Below are 27,136 nucleotides of genomic sequence, written 5' to 3'. Positions count from 1 at the left end.
ATGTCAGTCAAAATACGACCCAAAATAGGTCAAATTTGCTAACTACATGTAGGTCATTATAACGACCATAGAATTTATGCAATGCTGACTTTGAACGAAATTGTTGAAATCCATGTAACATCAAATTATCTGCCAGTAGCTTGCCTCGGTTTAAAAAATGATCGTACTTGGAGCATGCTTTGAGTATCAAATACGCTGGGAGACCTAAACACAATATGTAGGTAATAGTGGAAGATTACTACATAATTAAGGACAGCTGTCGATGGAAAAGCTGAAAACATCACGTTTAATATACAGTTTAATTGTTAGTTGGTCCTAATCGTCTATAGTCAGTATAACATCCAAATATGAAACAGAAGTTGCAGACTCCGTGGTGACTTTTATTTCAAGTTCAAGTTCATATGGATATCGAGTCGACATATATATATATATATATATATATATATATATATATATATATATAAAGCAATTTTACAACAACTCTTAACTAACATAACTGCCCTAAGTGAAGAAATATTAATATAGAAAGCACAAAGAAATTCGCTTTTATAAGGATACCCACTTCCGCCCCAGCCCGGGGTTGAACTCTCGACCTACGGAAATATCTCCTAGCAGTACAGGAACAGCGCACTAGACCGCTCGGCTATCTAGGCAAGTCAAAAAACGTGCTTTCGATGCCGATGGAATTCTGGCGGCGCTGCTCTACACTACACGGTCATTGAGAATGGAAGTGAGATACAGTTATTTGGACATTAGTTTTATTAGAGGATCGTTACTATATATATATATATATATATATATATATATATATATATATATATATATATATATATATATATATATATGTATGTATGTATATTAAATCTAATTATTTTTTCTATAAATATTGAACTAGTATTCAGTTCTATTAAAGGTTAGGTATTGAAAACCTCGGTTGTTTGTTTGTTTTGTTTTTTTTTTACATAAAGCATGCTAAGAACATACATACATAAAATACGGTATCAAATGTTGATGGCTAGCAACGACTTACAATTACCTAACTCAAGATTTGTTTTGTTTTATTTCTTTTTTCATACGGAAGAACCAGTCAAAGTAGCCTAGTGGTAGGGTGTTCGCTTCGTGATCGGGAGGGCCCGGGTTTGATTCTCGTTCGTCGCGCCGTGATGGTGAAGTCTCATGCGACTGAACCAATCTTACAAGGGACGTAAAACTGCTAATAAGGAATCAATCAAGGGACGTAAATCTGCAAATGAGGAATCAATTAATAAATTAGCATGTTATGAGGATTCGGATAAATTTTGCAAATGCGCCTGACAATCGTAAAAATTCCTGGATGTTTCAAAAATCACCAGATGAATACACATAATGACACTATTTGTACAACATTTTGAGCTCAAAACGTTGAAAATGTTAAAATTGTTCATAGATATTCACTCTGTGGTAGAACTATTAAGCTAGCAATAGTCATGTGGTTTCAGCTATTTAATAGTTCTCTACAGATAATTCGCAAAGTGTCCAGTTGTATGATGCATTGTTACTGGCAAACAATACATCAACTTCCGAACAGTGGGGTCCTTCACAAGGACACTGATAGGTGCACTCTGAAAGCAGACCAGATACCTTGTTGACAAGAACACAATACGAAACTTCGCCATGGAAACCTCTTGCTGCAAATGACATGGATAGTAGACCTTAAAAAGTAGGACCAATATTACATAAGAAATTTTAAAATATCAAACTTATCTATAACAAAAGATTGCTTCTGTATAATTCTTTGTATAAATGACCATTGTTAACTTTAAGTTACTAGCTATTATCATTATCATTTGTCAACCAATCAATCATTTATTTGATCTCTTCACCATTTTACAATAGTATATAGAGACGTACAACATATGGTTAATTTAATACATAACAATAGCATGCGTGAATAATAAAGAACAAAAATTAGTACGTTGCTATAAATATGAAGTATGGGAAGTCTAGGCCGGGGAGCATATTTTTCATACTTCTTGACATATTAATTCTAGTCCTTATATAAGAGATATCTATTATGTTCCAATTAAAAGTGACTTAAAATGTGCTTCCTTTAACACGGAGTGGTCACCATGTTTATCACATATTATTTTTCCCCCTAAAATGCTAATTCTGAAACGTGATGATTTTAATTCCCATAACTTTGTAAAATTTATACGCATCCATAAAACTGGTGGATATTGTCCAGAAACCGGAAGTCGCATGCACGTCTCATTATCATTGTCAAACACTACTGTTATTTCAGATAATAGTGAGTTGTTATTATTAAAAAAGTGAAGACTTTCTTCAACTGAAAAATAAAATCAAATATAAAATCAAACGTAGCCATTGTACTTTTTCTTTTACTTTTCCAAAAAAATTCATTAGCGCTATGAAAGATTTTTAAAACTATTATCAATTTTATTATAATGTACCACTTACGATCAAGAGTTAGAAATCGATGCATTACACAGCAAGTTGTATTTCCAGGGATAGTTTCTGCAAATCTGAAATTTAGACCACGTTGTCTGCTTCCAAACTTGTAAACTACATGAGTTGTATTCTCACTGTCACGTTCTAACTGGTTAATATTTAGTAAATAATTAGATTATGCACGTAATTCAATTAATTGGGATATCCCTTTACTCATTTGTAAAATATATTCATGTACTTTAACACGATATAACTGTATATCCATTTTTCTGAAAATATTCCTTGACCATATATACATTGTAACACTTTCAAAGTAGCAGTTTACAAAAAGAATGCTGTTAATTTATTTGCACTCCACCTCTGTAAGTGAAGAATTTTTTTTTTAGAGATTGCATTAATTTTGGTGGTTTTAGCCCCACTCCTCAAGCCCCCCCCCCCCCGGGAGGGTGCAAGGACCATGAAATTCGTATTTTTGTTCCCCTTCACCCAAAGATGCTATATGCCAAAATTACCTGAAATTGGTTCAGCGGGTTCAGAGAAGAAGCTGAAAATGTTCAAATGTTAACGCACGACGACAGACTAACACGGATAGCAATAGATCACCTGAGTAACTCGGGGGACCTAAAAAGATGACACATACCTTGGTTGCGTAAGAAACAGTGTCCCCTTTTGTGTATTCTACATGACACTCCATAGGGAACCGAGTCATGTTCAAGTTTGTTTTAAGTACTTCAATACCATAAACAATTGGCAGCATCGGTAAATAAGTCTGAAAGTAATTCCAAGAATATCAGAAGAGTTTTTTTTTTTTAAAAACTGAGACAAAAATCAAATGTATTCATTCCACTTACCGCTTTGTTTATGGTAAGATGGAGTGATGACACGGCGTCCATTAGCAGACCAGGAGATCTGACCATCACAGTAAAATCTTCAACAGAGGGTCCAGTCAGTTGTATATCCTGGCGGACACTGGCTACCACCCTTATTGTCAGTGCATCTCCCTCATTATCAATGGTAACCTGTTTGTTACTCAATAGGGGAAATTCAATGCTTACATTATCCAGTGTTCCGTCAGAGTAAACTCTACAATAAATTTATATATATATATATATATATATATATATATATATATATATATATATATATATATATATATATATATATATATATAAGCACTAAAAATGACTAATGACACGAACAATAGAATTAGTCAAATTATATTAAATGACGTAAAATTTACCAGTTTTTGCTTCAATACATAGGTAGTCTTACTTGAATCGATCAAGTGATCCATCCAGATGCATAGTATTTAGACGATACGAAAGATTATCTCCAACATGTATAATTCTGTAATCTTGTACGGAGAATATGGTGTCATCCACAGGAAAGTTAATGAACACCGGACCGGGAGTTTTGTTCCTTACTGTAGTGATTATGACTAAAAATTCAAAGGTCTGGTTCTGTAGAATGCATGCAGCTGTCTCTAAGTGATAGATCTCGATTGTGTACACTAAATCTTTCTAAAAGTAAACATAATGAATTTTGATTGATTCAAACTGATTTTAACTAATAGAAATTCGCTGCTAAAATTTTGTAATAGTCATTAAAATTATCAAACCAAGAAAATACATCTTTAAAAAATTCTAAAATATCTATTGAAATTTTATTACATCAAATGAAGTTTCACCGTTGACAGTAAATTGATAAAAAGCGCTGGGGGAACTCCTGTTGATTTCTATAGTGTGGTTATCGCCAATCTTTGTGTACCCGGGGACTGGGACTGCAGAGAACCTCAATCTTAACCAATTAGTTGTTCCTTCTTCCCCAAAGTTAGTTACATTAACGACAACTTCTGCGATATTTTGTACTGTAGAGTCATTTGTTCTGCTATAGAAGACATGGTGTACGGAGGAACATATAAATCTATTCCCAGTTCCAATAATTGATATGCTATTCAAGCTTAGACCTGCTCCTCCTTGTCCGCCTGACTGCAGTGACGTAAGAGTCAGGTTAATTTGAAACACACCGAATGTCGACTTCAAATCGACATCTGCATAAAGGTCTTCTCCAACTGTTACTAGATTGTTGTACTGATGTTTCATTACTTGGGTAACCTAAAAAATAAACTTAACAATAAAAACAACATTATGGCATATATCTCGCATGTATGTGAATAAGATGTTTTATCTTGGAAGTGCAATTTTTTGGCGCAGTTGTCTCTTCTTGTTTCGGGGAGAGTTACCTAACCGTGCTGCAAACTCTCTCTTTGCAGGTTACACGCTATGTTGCAAGGTTGGTCTTAATCAATTTTTCAAAACGTGTAGATTTTTAAAATAGATTGTTGCTAAAAACTTTCTTGATTGATATTATTAAATTAAAAATTAAATACCGGTAGTTTTTTCATAATGGAAAAAAATATGCATGTATACAAATAACTCAAATTTGAACAGGGTTTGACAAAAGCACAGTATCTCGCACCGTTAAGAGAGTCACAGAAGCATTGATTGCTAGAGCTGACACGTTTATAAAATGGCCCGACGCAAGAGCTAGGTCTTCCATGAAAACAGGCTTCCACAGGTTGGCAGGTTTTCCAAATGTAATCGGGTGAATTGATGGGACTCATGTACGGACCCAGGCCCCTTCACATGACGAAGATTCCTTCGTGAATAGAAAAGGATTTCACAGCATCAATGTCCAAGCTTCATATATGACCACGAAGGTAACTATCACTGACCTTTCAAAGGCCCTTTATATCGTTTTCGTTCGATGGGTTTTTTAAAATGTCATAAAATGTCAAAATTAAGGCTAAACATATACTTATATACTGCGGCTGACAGCTAAAATTTACTCGCACTGAGTCATGTTTTATTTCCGGTAATTAAGTACGCGTGAACTCTAGATGCTTAAGTTGAATAAACAAATATGATAAAAATACAATAAAAAAAATCCTATATATAATCTTGTTGTCATAAATTATTTTATATTGTTCATAAAATCAATTATTCCTCTATCATCTGCATATGGTGTTATGTCTCCCAACTTATCCAGTACGTGAGAGCATGGTCTGAATACAATCAACATTAAAACAGAGGCAAGATACTGACAAATAAGTTAATGTTATAGCTAGGGCTTTCAACGCCTCAATCAAAATAAGCATTCATGGGTCATTGTAATGACCTTAATAGTAAATACATTAATTTGTAATTCTAGAATCTTGATAATTTAACACACAAAAAATGAAGGCAATTTTTTTTCTAAATATGGAATGTTATACATTTATTGCATGGATGTTCGGGAAATATGAAGATTTATTCCGCCAAGAAAAATCAAATTCCCCGAGGGCTTCGCCCAAGGGGAATATGATATTTCTTGGCGGAATAAATCTTCATGTTTCCCGAACATCCATGCAATAAATTGTTTATTATACCGAAACAAGCAAAAACTTTAAAAATAAACATAAATTTTCAAATTCGGCCCTGCTCTTAAATTCACTTTCAATTTTAACGTAGTGTTACAGAAAAAAATTACAGAATTTGTGACGTGAATCAGACTATTGTGACGTCTTACTTACTCTTGGGAGTTTTCGTTCAACGAACGATAACTATTGCGGGAAAATGCACCAGGTTTCCGAAGAGGTTGAATATGATGAAAAGCATGACAACGACAGGGAAATATGAAGTTTTATGGCCCTGTCACGTGATAATCTAGAACCAATCAGATTAAGTGTTGTATAGAATAATAATAATGAGGTATAATAACATGCAATAGTATTATGCCGTTGAAGCCTAAAAAGAATTACAATGGTTCGGACAAATTAGATATTTGTTCTGACGAAGATATATGTAATACTAGTAATTCTGACAAGTTAGTTTATAGTTCGGACGAACAAAATATTTGTTTGGATAAATAACTTCTTTCTTCGGACAAATTAAGGAATTGTTCGGACGAACTGGATATTCGTATAATTTAGCGAATTACATATTGTTCGAACGGATCTGATATTTCTTCTTTAGAAAGGAATTAATATTTTCTCTGATAAAGGAGGGCATCCAGAAAATCAAACATTGTACAGGTATAAAGCACATGGGTCAACGTTGGTTACGAGATGTTGATACTTTTTTTGAATGGACTCCATTCCTCTGCACTTTAGTTTAAAATTGCTTGCATCTCAACTTTTTTCCATATTCACTTGATAGTTAATTACTGCTTGTTCTTTCGGTTTTCATGAAAATGTACGAAATTCTCTAAAACATCACGTAATTCTTCTTATTCATATTGTAAAACACTTTTGCTATATGTCGGAAAATTACATGTATGCACCGTTTAAATCATAATCTAAAAAACAGACACTTGGACACAACTTAATAAAATGGAAGATAGACATTATCAACAATTCTCTCTCTCTCTCTCTCTCTCTCTCTCTCTCGTCGCCCGCGTGGCGCAGTGGTTAGAGCGATAACTTTGCTCTAGAGTCGCGGCGTAAGGAGTTAATCCTTACGCAGGGTTCTCCACATTTGAAAATTTAACCATGGAGGAATCTGCACGAAAGCGGAATGTGATCGAAAGCACGAGGGCGTGTTAAGACTTTCTAAGCTTCATTAATCAAGGATATTGCAACATAAAAATTTGAAATAAAAAAAATGAAAAATAAAAAATAAAAACAATAAAAAGGATAATGTAACTTACTTTGTAAATATAAAGTTTCATTAAAATTGGACCAAAACTGTACGAAAGTTTTAAAAGAATTTCATAGATTTCTTTTTATTCTAAATTAGTAACCATGCATGCCAACAATGTCCGTCGAATTTTATTCCAAAACTAATATACAGAATTGATGTTGCTAGTTGTATGACAAGTTTTATTTAAATATGACCAAAACCGATGAAGGAGTAGTATTTTATTTTAAAAGTTGACAGAAACACAAACGAACAGACGAACAAACACCGATATCTTAACATTGCCTGAGCTTTTAACTACATGGGTCATTGAAAACTTACTGATGGTATATTAAGTATAAGTATCAAAACTTAATATAACCAGGGGCATATTTGACATAACAGTTATTTTGCTTTCTCTGATCTGTTCTTTTCTAGAAGTGTTTTTCTACACTGCATTTTTCACTGATTCCCCTCCATTGTTTACTTCTCCACACGTATCAGAAAGATAAGAAAAATATTTAAAAACAGAGCAAGAGAAATTAAATAAATAAAAGAGAATAGGAAATTTTAAAAGAGTGAATTCTTTCTGGCTGCAGAAACTTGATTCGGATGCTTGTCAATTTTTTGACATCGTTACATTACTATGTTATAATTGTGCTTTGTCATATTTTGTATTTAAACTTTAATTCTTCATCTTTTAAACCAAAAAGAAAGTATATCCCCAATAAAATCTATAAGGGATCATTATTCTACTGGGGTCGTTTTTCTTTACGTAGGGGTATGCAGATTTTATGGGTGATACTACTTTCTACAAGCAAAAGGGTAATTTTTCGATGTCGAATAATGACTGGGGGTCATTTTTCTATGTCGAATAATGACCGGTAGGCATTTCTATACGTCGAAAAATGACCCTCGGTCTTTACACCGGATTGTGTGCTTTTTACGCAACTTGTTGTATACTAGTAATATCATATTCAATCAGATATCACACATGAAACCCTAGGATCCACCTACATAATTTTGTCTCTTAAATACGAATAAAAAAAACGACGTAGGGTCTGAATAAATTTGATTATTTTTCTTATTGAGTACATGTGTGCAAATAAAATCTTGACTACAAAAATAAATTATGCATCATTGCAAAAGATGCGATTGGACTTAATTTATATTTCAGAAACAAAAACGAATTCAATCTGAAATCTTCGTTGTGACAATATTGCAACACAATTCCCCATTTCCAATGTAGCAAATGCACATAGTTGAATATTTTAATTATAAAATTGCAAAGTATTAGCGAATTCATTAAAAAAGAGATTTATGAAACATACATGGTGAAAAAAAAACCCTGTTAAGTTGTGAATATGCTTCACATGTACGTGTTTATTTCTTTATCTCGTGGATATCATCCATTGCGGGGTTTTTTTTCTGGTTTGTTTGTTTTTATTCGAACAACTTAATTATTACATGTATATCTAAAGTAAAAAAAAAATCCTACTTCTGTATTTGTAAAAATGGAGATCAGACAGAGAAGCGATCCAGTTGATTTAGTTCAAAACGTCGTGAAATAAACAGTAACGTTTTAGAGGCATATCAATATTGTGGGTTTTATACTGCGGAAATTAAGGCAGGCAACAGGAAGGGGAAAGGGGGTTGAAAACCATTTAACTAATTAAAGTGAAAACATGTGAAAAAGATTGCTGATTGGATATGGTTGTTATCTAACTTGTGTGTTATTTTTTTTTTTCTATCCCAGAGCTTTTTGGCGATTTTTATACAATTTGTTGTTTACTAGTAATATTATATAAGATCAGAAATCACGCGAGACCCTAGGATCCACCCACATACATGTATGCATACATGTATGTCTCATGTAAATACAAATAAAAACGACGTGGGTCTGAATAAATTTGATTATATTTCTTACTGAGTAAACGTGTATAAAATCTTGACTATATAAAAATAAATTATGCATCATTGCATGCCAAAAGCAAAATTGATACCAATTAAATGTTTTACATCTATATAATTGAGAACGACCTTAAGAGCCCTCTATACACTGCACACTAGAGAGTTCTGATTTTGTGGTATTTTTATGCAGATAGAGTGATCTGCCCTTTGATCAAGAATAAAATAAATTGAAATGTACAGTTTAATACTTAATTTGTGATCAAATCAAGCATTTATAACACTTTAATAGGCCAAGATGAATAGATAGAACACTTAATTTGCAGTTATTTTGCCCACTTAAGTAAACAGCAGTGATTTATGCTCATCAATACTTCATTGTCTTTGAAAATTTTTCCTGGGGGTAAATGCAAGGCACCCTATGCTGAAAATGTGATAGATATGCTCAATACTTACACCTTTACACACTATAATTTTCTCAATGTCCAAAAAATATTTTCGTCTAGTGTATAGAGGGTCCTTAATATGACTATTAAAATGGATTTTTTTTTTTTTTTTTTTTTTTTGAATTTCTGTTAAAATGGAGTTAAAATTGAAATTTAAGCAAATCCAACATTATATGCGAAGGCCGGGGGGGGGGGGCATATTTGAAATATTTAATGACTTTGTTACAGTTACATGTATTTAGCAATCAATCTTTTTCAATCTTTTTCGACAGAGGATCCTTCCACCTTACATACTTATACTTTTTGATGAAATAAAACAAATTGCTTTATGGCGATGTGCGTGAATGACCTGCATATTTTCATGCTTCATTTATTTCCAATAATTGCAACAGCACGGTCTGTAATTTGTAAACATAAATCGCATTAGTTAATCCTCCTCCTTCTGAATCAGACATGTGTTGCCGGCGGGGAGTAAGGTATTCACATCGCTGAGACAGACACTAATTTTCTTTAACAACAACTTAAGTTACCATAGAAACTTTCCGTAGGCACAAGTAACGTTCACTGGAGAAAGTTGGTTAAGAGTTGCCAAGAAATCGTAAACAAAATGTCTGGTGGTCAGATTGTTCCTATAGCTCTACGGAGGTTTGATACGAGCCAGCCGTGGGGTTTCAAACTTCAGGGAGGGTCCGATGTAGGATGTCCTATCCATGTCGCTCAGGTAAGCCTGAGACACCTGTGAATGACAAAATATTTAAACAAGTTCGTGTATGCTTAACATGCCATGACTCAAGCAAAATTCCGAGTTACAATTGTATTTTGATCTTGAATGATAATCGTTTACCTAGCCTTTATACATGTGTATGTATTTTTGCAAGTAGAGTTGTTGCTTATACATAGAAAATATATATGTGTAAGGACGAAATATCTACAGCAAATTTTCTTTTGATCAATTTTTCCATTTGTACTACACTTGATACAAAGGTTTATGAAGGGTAACTGTTTAAATACTTCAGTACGTCTTTCAAACAGAACAAGCTCCGTATCATATTTCAGGCCATTTTTGTCTCGATTCTCAGTTTCATCGAGAGTTATCTTTCGTTCCATTTTAGAGTCGAGAGGAAAAGCAAATATTTTTCCTGTATTGTGCAGATATGTGTTGGATTCAGGTACATTGGTATCATCTTTTAATTTGGTGCATTGTGTTTCCTTTAATATGATTATTTACTTATATTTATTTTTAATCAGCTAGCATACTGCATAATTTCACTACAACAATTTTAATTTAACTTTACCAGTTTTTCCCGAATAATTAATAATTCAAAGTATACTGGTATTTAAACTGAAACTAGTGTATATTCGGGTGTGTCCGTACCTTCGAATGTTTGAATTTTTCCAGTACGTGTATGAGTATACTCAATATCACGCGATCAACCCCATTGCACATCATGTCCAATATACTTTGTGATCATCAGCTGCTCTTCGAAAAATCTTTATCAACTGGAAAGCGGGTGATGAATGTTAGGCATTTCTTATTAAATATCATCTTCATCTCATACTTCAGAAACGTAGATTAAATAAAAAACACATGACAGAAATATCATAAATAGGTCCAGCTACGTGTGTATAATCCCGGAAAAGTTTCAGTATTTTTTTTAGATTTCTTAATCAAAGCTGACAATTTTTACATTCTTATAGAGACTCACATGAAAATGTCCGAACAATTCAAGCATGGGAAATGTTCAGTTGCTTTCATTCTTTATAACATGCAATTTGGTAATTATATCAGACTTACAATCTGTATAAAAAAAATTATTCTTTAGACATTTTGTTCCAGTAAAATGCACGTACACAGTGTACATATTAATGCGTGTTACACTCTAACAGTGATACCACATTATATATTTGTATACAAGTATTCACCGGTATAGTGTTAATACTGTTACATATATCAATTAGAAATGGTTTTATTTTATTTTTCAAAGAGAGGATTATTTTCAAAAGAACAGAAAGAGAAAAGTACATAACGGATTCGGTTTTAATTTACGAAAGAATTCAGAATTAATTGACATTGCACAGTCCCTTTGAAGTGAGTAAATTTTGTAGTGTAACTACATGGATATTAAAAGTCCCTTGTTTGTTGATTAAAAACCTTTCGTTTAATTCAAAGTTTTAATTAATTAATTTAGAGTGTTCAATAGAAAGTAAGAATATTTACCTGTTTACAGTTAAGCATAGCTGCTCAAAAGTCTTGATTTCTACACGTACTGAGTAATTCCAACCGCCACGTGTTTCCTCTTATCTCTTTTCTTGAGAAATCACAGGAAATAAGCCTATAACCGCTTGGAATTCACCATCATCCTCGCTAATTTTTGGTTTAGATTCAATGTAATGAATAAAAGTGACATTTTTATGCGCAAAACAACTATTTCAACATCAGTTTTCCTTTTAAAAGATCGAGCAAATTAACTATAACCCCTTCCTGAACCTCTTATTAAAATTCGAGATAACTGACTTAAAAAAAAACTCCTTATCAAAGAAATATTTTGCAAATCTATTTTTAAATTTTCAGGTTCAGCCCAAGAGCATCTCAGGGAAAAGCGGATTACAGAACGGGGACTTGATTCTGAGGATTGGCGAAACCGACATGCAGAACGCCACGCACCAACAGGCCAGAAACGAGATGATCCGCGCCGGAAATGACGTGGACTTGGTCGTTCAGAGGTATGGTCCTGATAATGTCTTAATTGATTATTGATCTTAAAAATGCAGGCTGCATACCGGTAGCGTCACAGTTTAATGTGTGTTTAATTCCGTGCACGAGTGTTTAATTGCATTCAAAAAAATCCCACACATTTTCTTCTTTTTTCTCAATATACATTTAAGAGTATACACTCCACCTCCTTTTGATTTTTTCAAATTACAGAATATGTAATGAATGAATAAGCCTCCAATAAGCAAACTCTTGCATTTTAACGCAAATATCGTGTTAAGATCTTTGTTTAAACTCCAGGCTAAACTCAGAACATTGTCGAAATACCCAGATCTTTATTGAAACATTAATGTTGAGATCTTTGTTGTGACACTAACAGTAAGATCTTGGTTCTAGAGGAGGGGTTGCTGTAAAACCAACTCCCCAGCCAGAACCCGAGGATGAAAAAGAAACTTTCCAGGACGTGACCCCTAAAACATACAAAGTCCTTGAGAAAGAGCTCCCCCAGGCAGAAGCAACAGGTAAATGGCCACTAAAACATAAATTCGTAGAGACCCCCCCCCCCGTAAAATTTACAAAGTCCTAGAGAACCCCCCCCCCAGGAACAAGCAACAGGTACATGTAAGTGACCCCTAAAACTTACAAAGTCCTTAAAACCTTCCCCGGTACAAGCAATATGTAAATAATCCTAAAACTTACAAAATCCTAGAGAACCCCCCACCCCACCCGGAACAAGGTAAGTGACCCCTTTAAACTTACAGATTCCTAGATAATCCTAGCCTTCCGTGTGTGTGTCAATTAAGAAAAGATTATTATAGGACGTAAAACATGTTTGCGTCTTTACAGGTGCCCGCCCTGCGTCTATATTCGACAGACGGAAACAGGACAGGACAGCCTATACAAAGACAGACAAGTCAGGGTATATGAAGACTTATGGACAGCAGTAGATTGGGAATCTAAACCCTCTGTCGATACCTTCGCAGTAAGGTTACTAGTCAAAGAGAACTTTTTCCCGGCTAAATATTACACGCTTTTGTCACATTAAATGGTACTTGTGAACATGCACAAAGTTAAGATCAGCATGTTTGCTATGTTTGGAATACTTACAATGTATTGACTGTTCAAAATACTGTAAATTTAACGTTTTCATGTTCTTATTTTCTTTCATTAATGTATACCTTCTATTTTCTTATAAGATGCTGTTTGCTTTTATTTTTCTTTGAATTCTTTGTATCTGTTGTGCATTAAAATTCTTTTTATATACAATGTAATTTTCCAATCTTTTCTTTTTTATGAGTCGTTTCATTATCTGTGTGTTTCCATCTACTACGAAAACCTATAGTAAGAATAGTAAAAATGAGTGGTTTTAACACGAGATACATGTAAGAAGTCGGTATAACAAATATATAAATAATAAAAACAAGAAAGTTGTAATTATAGGACTTTAAAATGAAAAGAGCCAAAATACGGTATATTCTTTTACCTTAATTTTGTCATACAACTAAACAGCTAACCCAAGGTGCATCTTTGAGCCCCTTATGAGTTAGGGAACGAAGAGGGGTCTTTCTCCTTGCCGAAAAGAATCGGTCCAAAATGGAATTTGAAAACATCATTTTTCGACCCTCATTTGGCCCCAGGGTGAAGATGAGAATTCAGAAACCTTATTGCACATATCTGCAGAACACCTCCAATCATCTTGCAAAAGATCAAATGGCTACTGCATAAAATTTGTGAGGAGCTCTGGAAAACAGGTTTTGTTAAATGAAAAAAGTCGGGGTTTTTTATCCCCCAAAATGAAATATCGGTGAAAATGAAAATTCCAAAACCTTTTGGGACTTATACAGGCGAGCAATCATCTTCCAAAAGATGAATTGATTACTGCATCAAATGTGAGAGGGGCTCTGGGAACCAAGTTGGTTTTGTAGGGAAAAAACGTCATTCATTTTTCAACCCCCATTTCATTACATTGTACTAGGGTGAAAATGAAAATTCCGAACCTTATTGTACATCAACAGGACAACATGAGTTATCTTCCTAAAGATGATTTGGCTACTGCATAAAATGTAAGAGGAGTTCTGGGAAATGGGTTTTTGTAGAAAACGTCATATTTGACCCCATTTGATCCCCAGGTTGAAAATGAAATTCTGAAACCTTATTGAACATCTACAGGACACCAACAATCGTTGTCCAAAAAATGATTTGGCTACTGTGTATATTAATTGTAAGAAGAGTTCAAGGAACTAGGAATTTTTTTTAGAAAACATCACCCCCCCCCCCCATTTGACCTCCAGGGTGAAAATGACTGACAATTGCGAAACCTCATTGCACATCTAGAAGACACCAGCAATCTTCTTTCAAAAATGATCAGGCTACTCTTAAAATATAAGAGAGGCTCTGGGAACCATGTTTTTGCCATTTTTTTTAACCCAGTTTGGCACCCCGGGTAAAATTGAAAATTCTAAAACCTTATTGCACATCGAAAGGACACCACCTATCGTATTCCAAGAGATTGATTGGTTACTGCTTAAAATAAAAAACTAGTATGACATTGAAACTTTCATTTACCTGGCATGAGTGCTTCAATAGACAAGACAGGAGGATAAGGAGAAGGTTGGGCTGAGCCAGAAATGCTTTTTAATCCAAGAACCAATTGCAAGTATGGAGAAGTCGGCAAAGTACAGCACAAGAACCTAACTGAGAATCTTCAAATGTCATTTCTATATTGCTGTACTGTTCCGATCTCTGGGGAACCACCGAGAAAGATGATGAAGGGTTGGACACATTCCATCGTAAATGCCTCCGGAGAATCCTGAACATAAACTGACCAGATGAGATCTCAAATCCACAACTACATGAAAGAACAAGAGCCATCCCACTATCCACAACAATCAAAGTGAGACGATGGAAATGGATAGGTCATAATCCCCCAAAAGACACCAGCTCGAACATGAGAACTGCTTTAACATGGGGCCCCGGAAGTAAAAAGAAAGCGAGGAAGACCAAAGAACACGTGGAGGCGCACATTTGAGAGAGAAAGAGAAGAACTGGGGTGCAGGTTATTGCCAGTGATTGTCATAAGTGGCGTCTTTTTTGAACGGTCTCATGCGTCGTCCTAGGCATGGACAGTTTAAGTTAAAAAAAAAACACATATGGAATATCAGTCATGAAGCATGAAAAGAAATCTGGAACACCGCACGTACCATTGGACAATTTCAACATATGACCAAAAAAAAAAAAAAAAAAAAAAAAAAACAGTCGAAAATTCATGTTATTTATATCTTTGGTCATTCTCACAACGTCAAGGTCCTGTGTTAACTCGTTCCCATGATATCCCTGACAAATTTCTTTCGATATTTTACGGGCTGACTGCAGCAATTAATACCAATTCTCTGTGACCACTTAAACTTCTTTGCCACGCATGGTCACCGATTTTGATGAAACTTTGCCCATTATTACAAATTGACACCAGAAACATATATCAAATAAAATTTCGTTGCTATGTGTCTTGGTTGCCATGGTAACAGCCAGGAAAGTTGAAAAAATTGAGATTTTCAGCTTCTTTGAATCTTTATTAAGCCTTAATAAAGACTAAAAGAAACAAACAAACCATTCTCACAAAAACATGATACCTTGTTGCCACTTATGCTATAAAGAAACTACTTAGAATTTATCTCGAAGTAAGTGGTAACCATGGGTACATTCGAAATACATTTCAGATGCTGAAAAATGCTGAAAAACGCTCAATATTCACTAATGATAGATGTTATATGATCAAACTCAATCAACAACCAAAGAAAAACAATAAAAATATTTGACCTTAAGTAATAAGGTATTGGCAATATTATTCTAAAAATAACTTTCATGGTTGCCATGGTAATACAGTGTAACCATGCAAAATCTGTTGCTAAGATTGGGCAAATGCTACTATATTGAGGAAAAACAATAAAATTCATGACTGGCACATAAACATCCTTAGGACCTTGCAACACCGACAGCATAAGAAAAATTGGGATTAATTGTTACTTTGCAGTGTAACCATGTAAACAACGTACCTGCTGTTTAAAGTGATATTTCTTTGCTGCTTTAGGAATTTACTTACCTTTTAATCAAGAAACATATTATTTGACTCACCTTGAATAGTACTTATCTGGTAGAACTCAAGTTGAATATCATATATTGATAAAGTTTGTTGAAAAATACAACACTGTTGCTATGGTTACCAAGAAGGGAAAATGTTCGATTTTGTTAATTTTATATCAATATTAAATCCTATGTGCCAGCTTTTTGCATCCAGTTAGAGATTGGGTGGTAGTCAAAATTGAAAGTCAGGTCAGTTGTTCATATGTATCAATCATAAAAGTTTTGGGAATCTACATACAAGGGTACGTATCCAAGGAAACAGAATATTTTTTTCAGATTTTTATGCATATTTTTTCGGCTAATTTCCACAGCAACGCTCTATTTAAAGAATTGAATTTGAATTTTTTGAAATGTGAAAATTAGGGTCACACCAACGCCTTTAAAAATTGATCATCAGTTATATAGAAATATGCTTTTTAAAAAGATAGGATAAGATTAAAACACTAAGAGAGTAAATTTAAAATCCCCTTGTGGTATTAAAATCATGGCAACCATTGCCAACCTATAAGAAATATCATATTTCGTCCTTGGTATATGTTACAAGGATCTCTTGTCTATTGTTTGCTTGCATTTCAACTTATAATTGTTATTATTCTTAAGTGTATGACTTTATAAAAATAGATGAAAAAATTATTACTTTTGAATACATTGTTTCCATAGTAACGTACATAATAGTTGATTTACCAAACATGTTTATCATGCATTTAAGACATCAGGCCCTCAACTTTCAGAAAGTCATTGCCACTTGTTTGCTTTGCTGCAAACGTTAACTGTGGGACTCTGAACATGTTGAAAAATGCCATTTTTCAAACTTTAGGACATGTTGCTATGGTAACCATGACACGTAGCACCCAATTTTTGCCTGATTTGAGTTTACAGTATCAAAGACTTTTATCATAGAGAGTCTATAGAAATTCTGAGACTATGAGTGCCACAGCTCCTATATAAAAGTTAAAGTCATTACAGAGAATGGCTCTTAATGTCTTTCGAGAAAATTAGTCTTGATTCTCAACTAACCACATTAAGCCTTTCGGTGATAAACAATGCGTACCATGTGCATTTTAGGTGTCAACTGATTCCTTTCTGTTTACATTATCTGTCTACTTCAATTTGATTGACCAGTGCTCTCAATGAGAGAAGCACGTCCGAATAAAACCGAAGAAAATTTATCAGGGGTCCCACGACAACGAGTTGACAGGACCCTTGACATTGTGCGGATGATCTTTGGTTAATTGTACGAAAATACTAGTTCATGCATATGTTTTTAAATAGATGTGTAAATACATACATGTATATTTTCTTAAAAAAAGAAAAGCTGGATAGTTTCTTATAGTTCCTGTCGTTCATAATCATCAATATTGACCTTCAAAATCAGTGAGATCTTATTTTAATAGGTGTCACCAGGGTGGCAAAAAAATGAATAAATAAATGAATAGAAAAAAAGTTTTCATCCCTTACCAGACAGAATGAAAAAAGTATATGTCCCATCCGCATTATGTGCATCCTCGCAATGTCAGGGGCCCTGAGTCAACACGTTGCCTTGGGATCCCTGGCCAATTTCATTCGATATTTCTCATTGAGAAGCACCAATCAAATTAAAACTTTCATAAATAGTTAGTTAATGTAAACAATCTAATTAAAATCAGACTTCTTAGATCCGCGCCGTATACACTCTGCGCAGAGTGTATACAGTGCGGATCTAAGAAGTCTGATTTTAATTAGATTGTTAATGTAAACAGAAAGGATTCAGTTGACGCCACAAATGCACGTGTTACAAGTTGTTTTATCATAGAATGGCTTAATGTGATTGCTTGAAAGATAAGAAAAACAATCAAGAATTTTAATTTTTCCGAAAGACGTCGCTAAAGTCAGCACATGAACTATTGAATGAAATTGGCCAGGGGGTCCACGGCAACGTGTTGACTCAGGACCCCTGACATTGCGAGGATGTATCTTGTGTTAAAAAGACAAATCAGTGATCCATACATAAACCAGTATAACACAACCTTCCCATTTTTAGCCTCAACAATGTAGAAGAGGTGGGGAGGGGGGGGGGGTAGATAACTGTCTCTTGTCAGTAGGGTACAGACTCCATTAATTTGAAGAAATGTTATTTTTCCTTTTCAGAATTAAGTTTCTAAGAATTTATATTTTGTATTAAATTCAACCCAAAAAGTCCTTCAGCATGTTCAGCGCCAAGTTTATTTGCCCAAAACGTCACGTACAACACTACAAGTTTTCGAACTACATTATCTCCAGTGAAGAGTTTGTTTTCCCATAAATGTAACCTGTTCTTTTTATGCCCCCGTATCGAAGATTTAGGGTATATAGTTTTTGCCCTGTCCGTCCGTCTGTCTGTCTGTCTGTCTGTCATTGGTTGGAGCTATGGCTTTCATATTTCACATGTGTATTCCTTGTGACAAGACCTTTCTTTGGGTACCACCATATTTGACCTTTTGACCTTGACCTTGGAGTTTGACCCAGTTTTGCAAAATTTTTCCCAACTTTAACCTTGGTAATAACTTTTGAACGATTAGTACTAGGGCTTTCATACTTTACATCTGTATTTCTTGTGACAAGATCTTTCTTTGGGTACCACCATATTTGACCTTTTGACCTTGACCTTGGAGTTTGATTTACTTTTGAAAAACTTTAACATTAGCCGTAACTTTTGAACGGTTGGTGCTAAGGCTTTCATACGTTGCATATGTAATCCTTGTGACAAGACATTGCTTTGAATACCAACAACTTTGACCCCTTGACCTTGGAGTTTGACCTACTTTTGTAAAACTTTAACATTGGCCATAACTTTTGAACGGCTGGTGCTAGGGCTTTCATACTTCACATGTGTAATCCTTGTGACAAGATCTTTCTTAGAATACCAACAACTTTGACCCTTTGACCTTGACTTTGGAGTTTGACTTACTTTTGGAAAACTTTAATCTCGGCCATAACTTTTGAACGGTTGGTGCTAGAGCTTTCATTCTTCACATATGTAATCCTTGTGACAAGACCTTCCTTTGGATACCAACAACTTTGACCCTTTGACCTTGACTTTGGAGTTTGACTTACTTTTGGAAAACTTTAACCTTAGCCATAACTTTTGAACAGTTGGTGCAAGGGTTTTTATTCTTCACATGTGTAATCCTTCTGACAAGCCCTTCCTTTAGATACCAACAATTATAGCCCATTGACCTTGACCTTGGAGTTTGACCTACTTTTGAAAAACTTTAACCTTGGTCATATCTTTTCAATGGTTGCTGCTGGGGCTTTCACATTTCACAGGTATATTCCTCGGTACAAGACCTTTACTTTGGGTACCAGCATATTTGATTTGCATTTGAGAAAGTTTAACCTTCGCTACAAGTTGCCATACGGGGGCATCAGTGTTTCACAAACACATCTTGTTCTTTACTGGAATGAATTTTTATTATTTTAAATATAAAGCAACAACCACCAAATTTGGCGAATTCTCGGAAACATGGAAAATACGGTCGAACAGGGGCGCGTGCTAATTTTGAATATAAAAGGTAATTACACTAGAATAAGGAGCATAAACAGTGCTTGCATGAAATCTTCAATAATTTTTTGATAGATAAATAAAGGTTTTGCCCTAAAATATTTGGTAGCATTAATATTCCTGGAGCCATATTTCATTTTTTTTTTCTAGAAGATAAGGATACCTCCGATTTCAAGAGCACTTGTACAAACCTTGAAAATGTAGTTTAATATAGTGCATGTTTCCACATTTGAAAATGACCGACGATTCTAAATATCCCTGGTTCGGGGGGGGGGGGGGGACTTCTGAATTCCATAAAAACCATTCAACATCATATTAAGATCGGTCAATTGATATTATTGAGTTAGTTTAATTGACCATAACTTTTTTTTTTATTTTTCATTGAAATTTGGTACTGCTTTTCTTGTAATTGTATTTTTTTTTAAATCTAGAAAAATAAATTAATTTCCAGATAATTTGGAAATGTTAAAAGTGACAGGAGACAGTTTTGAAAAGAGGAACCTGGCCCGGGGTTTGAGGGTTTATTTCAGGGTTATATAAATCACTAGTCATATGTGACTATATAAAGTAAAGCCATGTTAAAGTAATTAAACTCTGAAAGGGCGGAAAGCAGGTGAGAAAATTATTGTTCAAATACAGGAGTTATTTCCCGTTGATTTTACTCTCTTTAGTTAGAAGGTTCAAAAGTTATCTCCGTGACTAGCGATATTTCATAAAATTCATCAATTGTAAAGAAGCATGATGAACACTCTGTCGTCTACACCGGAATGGCTTCGTGCCGAGCACGAAACGGGGGTAAGATATTGCTTTTTAATTATTTATTTCTAATGTACACCGTGATATTTATTATTGTAGGCTAGTAGTGAGTTTTAAACTTAAAGAGGCAGGAGAGAGGGGATCAAATTTCTGAGTAATGTTATTGTCTACTTCAACCATTTATTTTTGTTAATGTAGATTTTATTAATTTATTGTAGACAACTATAATGGCTGTAGAATACAGTGATGGAGTCGTTATTGGTGCAGACTCGAGAACAACAACGGGGTATGCCTCATACAGACACACAGGAAGAATACATATAAAACGATATATGCTTACAATCTATAAGCTTGCTGACATAAGTTACAAAAAATATGATTGTCAGACTCTCAACACAGTAATAATATTTCCTCTCTACACACTTTAGCAATGTTGCAAAAGAAAGAAATTATTATCTTTGCTGAAATATTAGGAATAATATACATTTATTGACTGTGTTCTCGGGCAAAATGCGTTTTGTTGGACCCAAGAACCAAACTGTTTGCCCGAGGCCAATAGGCCAAAGGCAAACAGTTTGGTTCGAGGGGTCGACAAAAATGCATTTTGCCTGAGAACACAGTCAATAAATGTTTTGTTATACCTTTTACCTTTTATTTTGACATATATAACATGATGTAAATTTTGTTTACCCGTACTGCGGTTTAAACTTGGTCAGTTCGGTAAAGTTCTGTCGAACTCCATCGAATGCACATAAGATACAGCTGACCCTGCTCACACTGTGACGTAAGCAGTCCAACATCTCATCGACAGGTCCAATATCTTGCTCTGCGGTCAAACATCGATTTTTTTTTATGACCGTTCAGTAAAACATTGGAAATGTTAAACCTTTTTTAGTATAGAATTATATAGGAAACAATTTTTAAAGGTATAACAAAATGTTTTATGGTGTGACTGTAGGGGCAAGCACAGTTCCTTTACACAATTTACACTTGTATTACTCACTGTGCTTGCTATGAGCTATATTTACTGGAAGTAAATATAACTTACTTGCATAAAAACATTCTTTTGAACATATATGTGCCTTCCATCCACTAAATTTATTATAAACCTGAAGTGCATGGAATGATTTTAATGTAAATTTGCAATATATTCTCAATTAACATATGAGTTTATCTTTTTAGTGCATACATAGCCAACAGAGTGACAGACAAACTAACAAAGGTAACAGACTTGATTTACTGTTGTCGTTCAGGCTCGGCTGCAGATACACAGGCTGTTGCAGATATTGTGAATTATCATCTTAACTTTCACAAGTAAGTTTTTTACATTGTCAAAATACTTGTGAAAACTTTACCAGTGGTTAAACATCATACATTCTTCTTTTTGTGTACCCTGATTCTCAAAGGTAAAAAAATTATTTGATACATGTACAAGATTAACTTATCAAAATCTTAAAAACTTCTGGATGGAAAAATTTGTAGTATTTTTCTGATGAATATATCAGATTCAGTATAGTTACAATGTATCTCAAGAGCAATACTTCATACATGACATGTTGTGATGTACATGCAGGCTGTGTACAGAATGTTATATATTTTTGACCCCATTCTCAGGATCACACTGGAACACCAAAATTCACAATATTTTATATTGCTTACCAGAAGCCACCATTTTTTTAAAAAAAATTCTCTCTTACAATACCAGAAATTGTGTTTGAAGTGTGACTTACTGTGCTTGGTAAATGTAAACAACACATCAAGATTTAAGGTGTTAACCATTTTCAGTCATAATTACATTATTAATTTAATGTATCAAATCTTCTTTTAGGTTTAACTTTTTTCTAGGGAGTTTCAATGATAACTTGTTAGAATTATGATAGTAAGACAGTGTTAAAGAGAAAACAATACAAATCAGAGCTAATTCTGTGTGACAATAATATGATATCAGGGCTTACTAACCCTTGCATCTAGGTCCTGTAAAAGGACCCTGTTCCAATTGAAATTTACTCTCCTTTTCCCCAAATTTAGATAAAAATTCCCAAATGACAATGAAATTGAATTTGTCAGTGCTTTTTTTTATATTTAAAAAAAAAATTGAATCTTGAGATTTTAATGATTCATTAAAATGTGCATAGGGTTTAAAATAACACTTATTCAAGAGTAAAAGTTATATATCAAATATATCAATATTTCCAAATTTTGCCACTTTTTCAATTTAAAATTCCCAATTGAAAAGGTACAGGACCCTGTACCAAAAAGGGTCAATTAAACCCAAGATATTCAATCTATAACCTCTTTGCTCTGCTTGACCCTTAGTATTGTCAATTCTTACTTAATATCATGAGAATATCTTGAGAAAAATGCAGACTCACTGGAGAACTCACTGGAGACAGAGACTCTTGCATGGTCAGGGCTCGACATTAACGCTTTTCCGCTTGTCCGGTACCAGTGAAAAAAAAATACGGACAAGTGAATATTGCTGGGCACTTGTACGATTGGACAAGTGCATTTTTATGTAAAGAAGTCTCTAAATATTTAAAAGAACGACTGTTGAAAGTTTGCCGGTACTTTAAGACGGAAACAGTACATAAAAACCGAACTTTGATCCCGATATAGATCGCTATGTAATTAAGTACACTCGATCGGGATCGAAGTTCACTAATTGCAAACTACTGCAAAGGCATGGAACTGATGAAGTTTGGATTCTGTTTTATGTTGACAGCATTTATGTTGTCAGGACAGAAAGTCTAGATAAAATTTTGTTTTATGTGTTTGTTGTATTTGTAAATAACATCATGCACATGTAATGGACTTTATTTTTAGTTTTTCAGTTAACAGTATTAGATCTTTATTGAAAATTTTTCGGACAAGTGAAGTTGAAGTTTGGACAAGTAAATGTTTTGGTCACTTGTCCGAATGGACAAGTAGGGAAAAAAGTTAATGTCAAGCCCTGATGCTACACTGTACTTGGAACATTCTTGTGAATATGAAATTCTAAAAGCTGCAAAATTGCTTGTAAAACATAAAAATACTACATGTACATGTTGTTAATTTTTAATTTTGTAAAAAATGTGATCCTTCAAAATTATGACAGATTTTCAATATTTTGTACAGTTTTTTGAAGAGCAGTTTACTCTAGCATTTTTACATAAATTCCAAGATTTCAAGGCTCCTGTAATTTGAAATTTATCAGATGATATTTTGCTTTTTCCAGGATGGATACTGGAGAAGAGCCAAAAGTCAAAACTGCAGCCAACATTTTCAGAGAATTGTGCTACAATAACAGAGACAATTTATCTGCAGGGATCATTGTAGCAGGATGGGACAAGAGTGAGGGTGGGCAGGTGTGTATCTTTAATGATATATCTACAGATGGAATGGAGGCTTTCTTATTAAAGTCTGGCTATGTATATTTTATATGATTTTTTTTTCATTTGTCTTCTGCATCTGACAAATAAACTATTATGAGCCCAAATAATTTCACACAATTTTGCTGTGATAACATCTTGCATCAAAGAAGTTTTAGTGCTCCCCTCCCCCCCCCCCCCCCCCCCCCCAAATAACCAGAGAAGAACTCTATGAAGATGAATTATTCTATGTTAAAATATTCCCACATGAGACTTAAGCTCTCCTGATTCTTGATAATAATAAATTATCAGAAGTAATGAATGCACTTACATGAACATAGAATAACTCAACTTATTCAATTTGTTCAAAACCAATATTATGCTCCTTACAAAGTTGAATGAATTTTTCTTCTCTGTAAACGTGTGCAACAGGATTATACAGTATTTCACAGTCAAAAGCATTTCCACCTCGATTCAGGAATGTAGATTTTTGCATTTGAATTTGTTTTTTGTTAGTCTTTAATGAGCAAAACTCATTCTATTGTTCAGTAAATTGATTTTATATTTTGTTCTGTGTCCTTTATCAAATTCATCTTAAATAGTTCTGACTTTTCTGAAAACGCAGCGTAAATGTTTTATTTCTTTTTTGTATTTAAGTCCGTCCTAATTTACATCTGTATCTCTTTGAACAGGTATTTGGGATTCCATTGGGTGGTATGTTGACTCGCATGCCATTTACCACAGGGGGATCTGGTAGCACCTACATCTATGGATACGTAGACTCAAATTTCAAAACTGGCATGTCGAAGGAAGAATGTCTCAAATTTGTTGCTAATGGTAAGTTTTAAAGTAAATAGTAATGACTACAGTGATATTTCAATAGTAGCTAACACAGTGAGTGGCACTTTGCACTGTGAGATAATCATACAGTAAAACTTGTCTAATCCGGACATCACTCGTTCCAAAGAAACTGGTCGGATTGGACAACATTCCAGATTAGACAACATTTTCAACAAATGAATTTACTGAAAAGGACTTGAAGTTTACATCATATTAGGCAAGATTTTGGATTATACAACATCCAGATTAAACAAGTTTCACTGTATTAAAGTTACGCCTGGGCAAAGAAAATTTGGACTGTGCATATAGATCCAAAAGAATTTTTTTCAACAGTAACCTCTGGACCCACAATGCAACACCATTAGACTGTTTTTTTTCTGTAACTGGGTACTGCCCTTGACTCACATTCTATCCAAAGCAAAGAAAAGTTCAACCAAAAAAGTACTTGTTTTAATAGAAGTTCACTCAGGTGACCTATTGTGATCTGTTATCGACCATCCTCGTGTCATTATCTGTCAGTTAACATTTGAACATTTTCAGCTTCTTCTCTAGAACCGGTGAACCAATTTCAACCAATTTTAGTATATAGCATCTTTCAGTAGAGAGGGACAAAAATTGTGAACTTTGAGGTCCCCCTCCCCCTTAGAATGGGGCCAAAACCATCAAAATGAATGCAATCTTCAAAAATCTTCTTCGGACATTAAGCAGTCAATCTGTTAGCATGATTATAAGCATTGAGCACTCTACCTCAACATAGCAAAATTCATGGATCAGGGGTTCTGGTATTAGGGTGGGGCTCTATTGACCATATAATGAAAATGCATGAATTCTTTGAAAATCTTCTCTGCTACTAATTATTTAGTAGACAAATGACTGGTAAGTGCATGGTTATGATGAGCAGGGGTGCCTCTACCTAAATTGTGTAATTGATGGCCTCTGAGACAGGGGTTTTGGTGTAAGGGAGGGGCTTTATTGATCATGTAGTGAAAATGGCCAAAATGCATTTTTTTTTCAAATCTTCTCTGCTCCTGATCATCTAGCAGGCTATTCAAGTACATAATTGTAGTAAGCAAAGGTGTTTTTACCAGATTTTTGAAATTCATGACCACTGGGTGGAGGTTTTGGTTTACGACAGGGCTCTTTTGAACATGTAAGGAAATCTTTACACTACTTTGAGAGAATTTATTTCCCTTTGATTATTCACCTATGATAATTAACAGGGTTGCATTATTCTGGTGGCCTATAAGGCCTATGGACCTCTTGTATTAAGTACATGTACTTATTAGATAACACATTGAACATACATGTATTGTAAGAAACATGTCTTTCACTGTATATTATCACAAGAAATTAAAAAATATAGTTCTGAGTATTTTACCGAAGGTATTATTTACAAGGAAATCATCTTTCCCAATGTTTAATCTAACCTGAATTTGTTTTCTAGGACTGTCCTTGGCAATGAGCAGAGATGGTAGTAGTGGTGGGGTGGTCAGATTAGCTTCTATAAACAAAGATGGCGTGGAGAGATTTGTCCTGACAGGAGATCAGATACCCAAGTTTTATGAAGATTTCTAGTGTCTGACTTTGATCATATTTTATTTTTGTGAAAAACTAGTGCTCTCATTTTTTTGGTCAACTCATTTCATTGTTTATGTAATAAACACAGTGCAAATTTCAAAGATTTGTTTTCTACTGAGTTGTAGATTTTACAGTAAAGAGTTTTGCCCTTGTAATATTTGTATTGCACCACAGGAGTTCGCGTACCTATCAATTTAACCGAAATTTTCAGTTAATAAAAAAAATACGTAATACCTATAATAATAACACTATAGGTATTACGTTTTTTTTTATTTACTGAAAATTTCAGTTAAATTGATAGGTACGCGAACTCCTGTGATTGCACAAACACAAAGTTAAGTTCAACTGGGAGGGAATGAAAAAAAATTGATGGCATGGGCAACTTAAATAATTGTAATTCTAAACAATCAATCAGCCGATGCAATTTTTTAAACAGGCAATGTTAATTAAATCTTCTGACATATAAAAAATGTTATTTAAGTCAAGCATTAAACTTTTATTAGATGTAATATTAGTAATCTTGATTATAAAGTCTAACATTTTTACGATGAATTTTGAGTTCGTTTATAATGCTGCTAGACAGCTGTATTGTATGTCCCATATGTTTGATCCTTTTCTCTCTCCCAAAAAAATTCCTGACCCTTGAGTTCTTGATTATGTGATTATTATGTTTGATATTCACCAGAAAAAAATCATTTTTTACAAGGCAAAGAACACACGTGCATATATACATTATATATAGACTTATATGATACAATGTTCACATTTATGTGATGAAGGTTATG

At 34.1% G+C, this 27,136-nt stretch overlaps 3 protein-coding genes across 3 annotated transcripts; 2 read left to right on the top strand and 1 right to left on the bottom strand.

Annotated features, from left to right (window-relative positions):
- Nucleotides 1–1,482: 1,482 nt before the first annotated feature.
- LOC133171824 (uncharacterized) lies at nt 1,483–4,550 on the bottom strand. The gene is made up of 7 exons (XM_061306621.1): nt 4,119–4,550; nt 3,721–3,968; nt 3,300–3,531; nt 3,089–3,217; nt 2,458–2,596; nt 2,066–2,326; nt 1,483–1,691 (listed from the first exon to the last, which is right to left on the bottom strand). Exons 1-7 carry the CDS (start codon nt 4,548–4,550, stop codon nt 1,483–1,485), a joined length of 1,650 nt encoding a protein of 549 aa, XP_061162605.1.
- Nucleotides 4,551–9,922: 5,372 nt separating this feature from the next.
- On the top strand, nt 9,923–13,436 carry LOC133172325 (PDZ and LIM domain protein Zasp-like). Its single transcript, XM_061307186.1, has 4 exons — nt 9,923–10,178; nt 12,030–12,181; nt 12,567–12,691; nt 13,017–13,436. Exons 1-4 carry the CDS (start codon nt 10,065–10,067, stop codon nt 13,115–13,117), a joined length of 492 nt encoding a protein of 163 aa, XP_061163170.1. The 5' UTR covers nt 9,923–10,064; the 3' UTR covers nt 13,118–13,436.
- A 7,087-nt stretch (nt 13,437–20,523) lies between these two features.
- Nucleotides 20,524–26,452, top strand: LOC133172324 (proteasome subunit beta type-6-like). The gene is made up of 6 exons (XM_061307184.1): nt 20,524–20,625; nt 20,805–20,872; nt 21,769–21,900; nt 23,801–23,930; nt 24,626–24,770; nt 26,218–26,452. The coding sequence occupies exons 1-6, from the start codon at nt 20,569–20,571 to the stop codon at nt 26,346–26,348; spliced, it is 663 nt and encodes a 220-aa protein (XP_061163168.1). The 5' UTR covers nt 20,524–20,568; the 3' UTR covers nt 26,349–26,452.
- Nucleotides 26,453–27,136: the final 684 nt, after the last annotated feature.

This window comes from Saccostrea echinata, unplaced genomic scaffold (assembly GCF_033153115.1).
Source record: "Saccostrea echinata isolate AGI-Se365-2 ecotype Australia unplaced genomic scaffold, CSIRO_AGI_Sech_v1 ptg000054l, whole genome shotgun sequence".
In the NCBI taxonomy this organism is placed as follows: Eukaryota; Metazoa; Mollusca; class Bivalvia; order Ostreida; family Ostreidae; genus Saccostrea; species Saccostrea echinata.
This window is presented reverse-complemented; position numbering and strand designations above follow the sequence as displayed.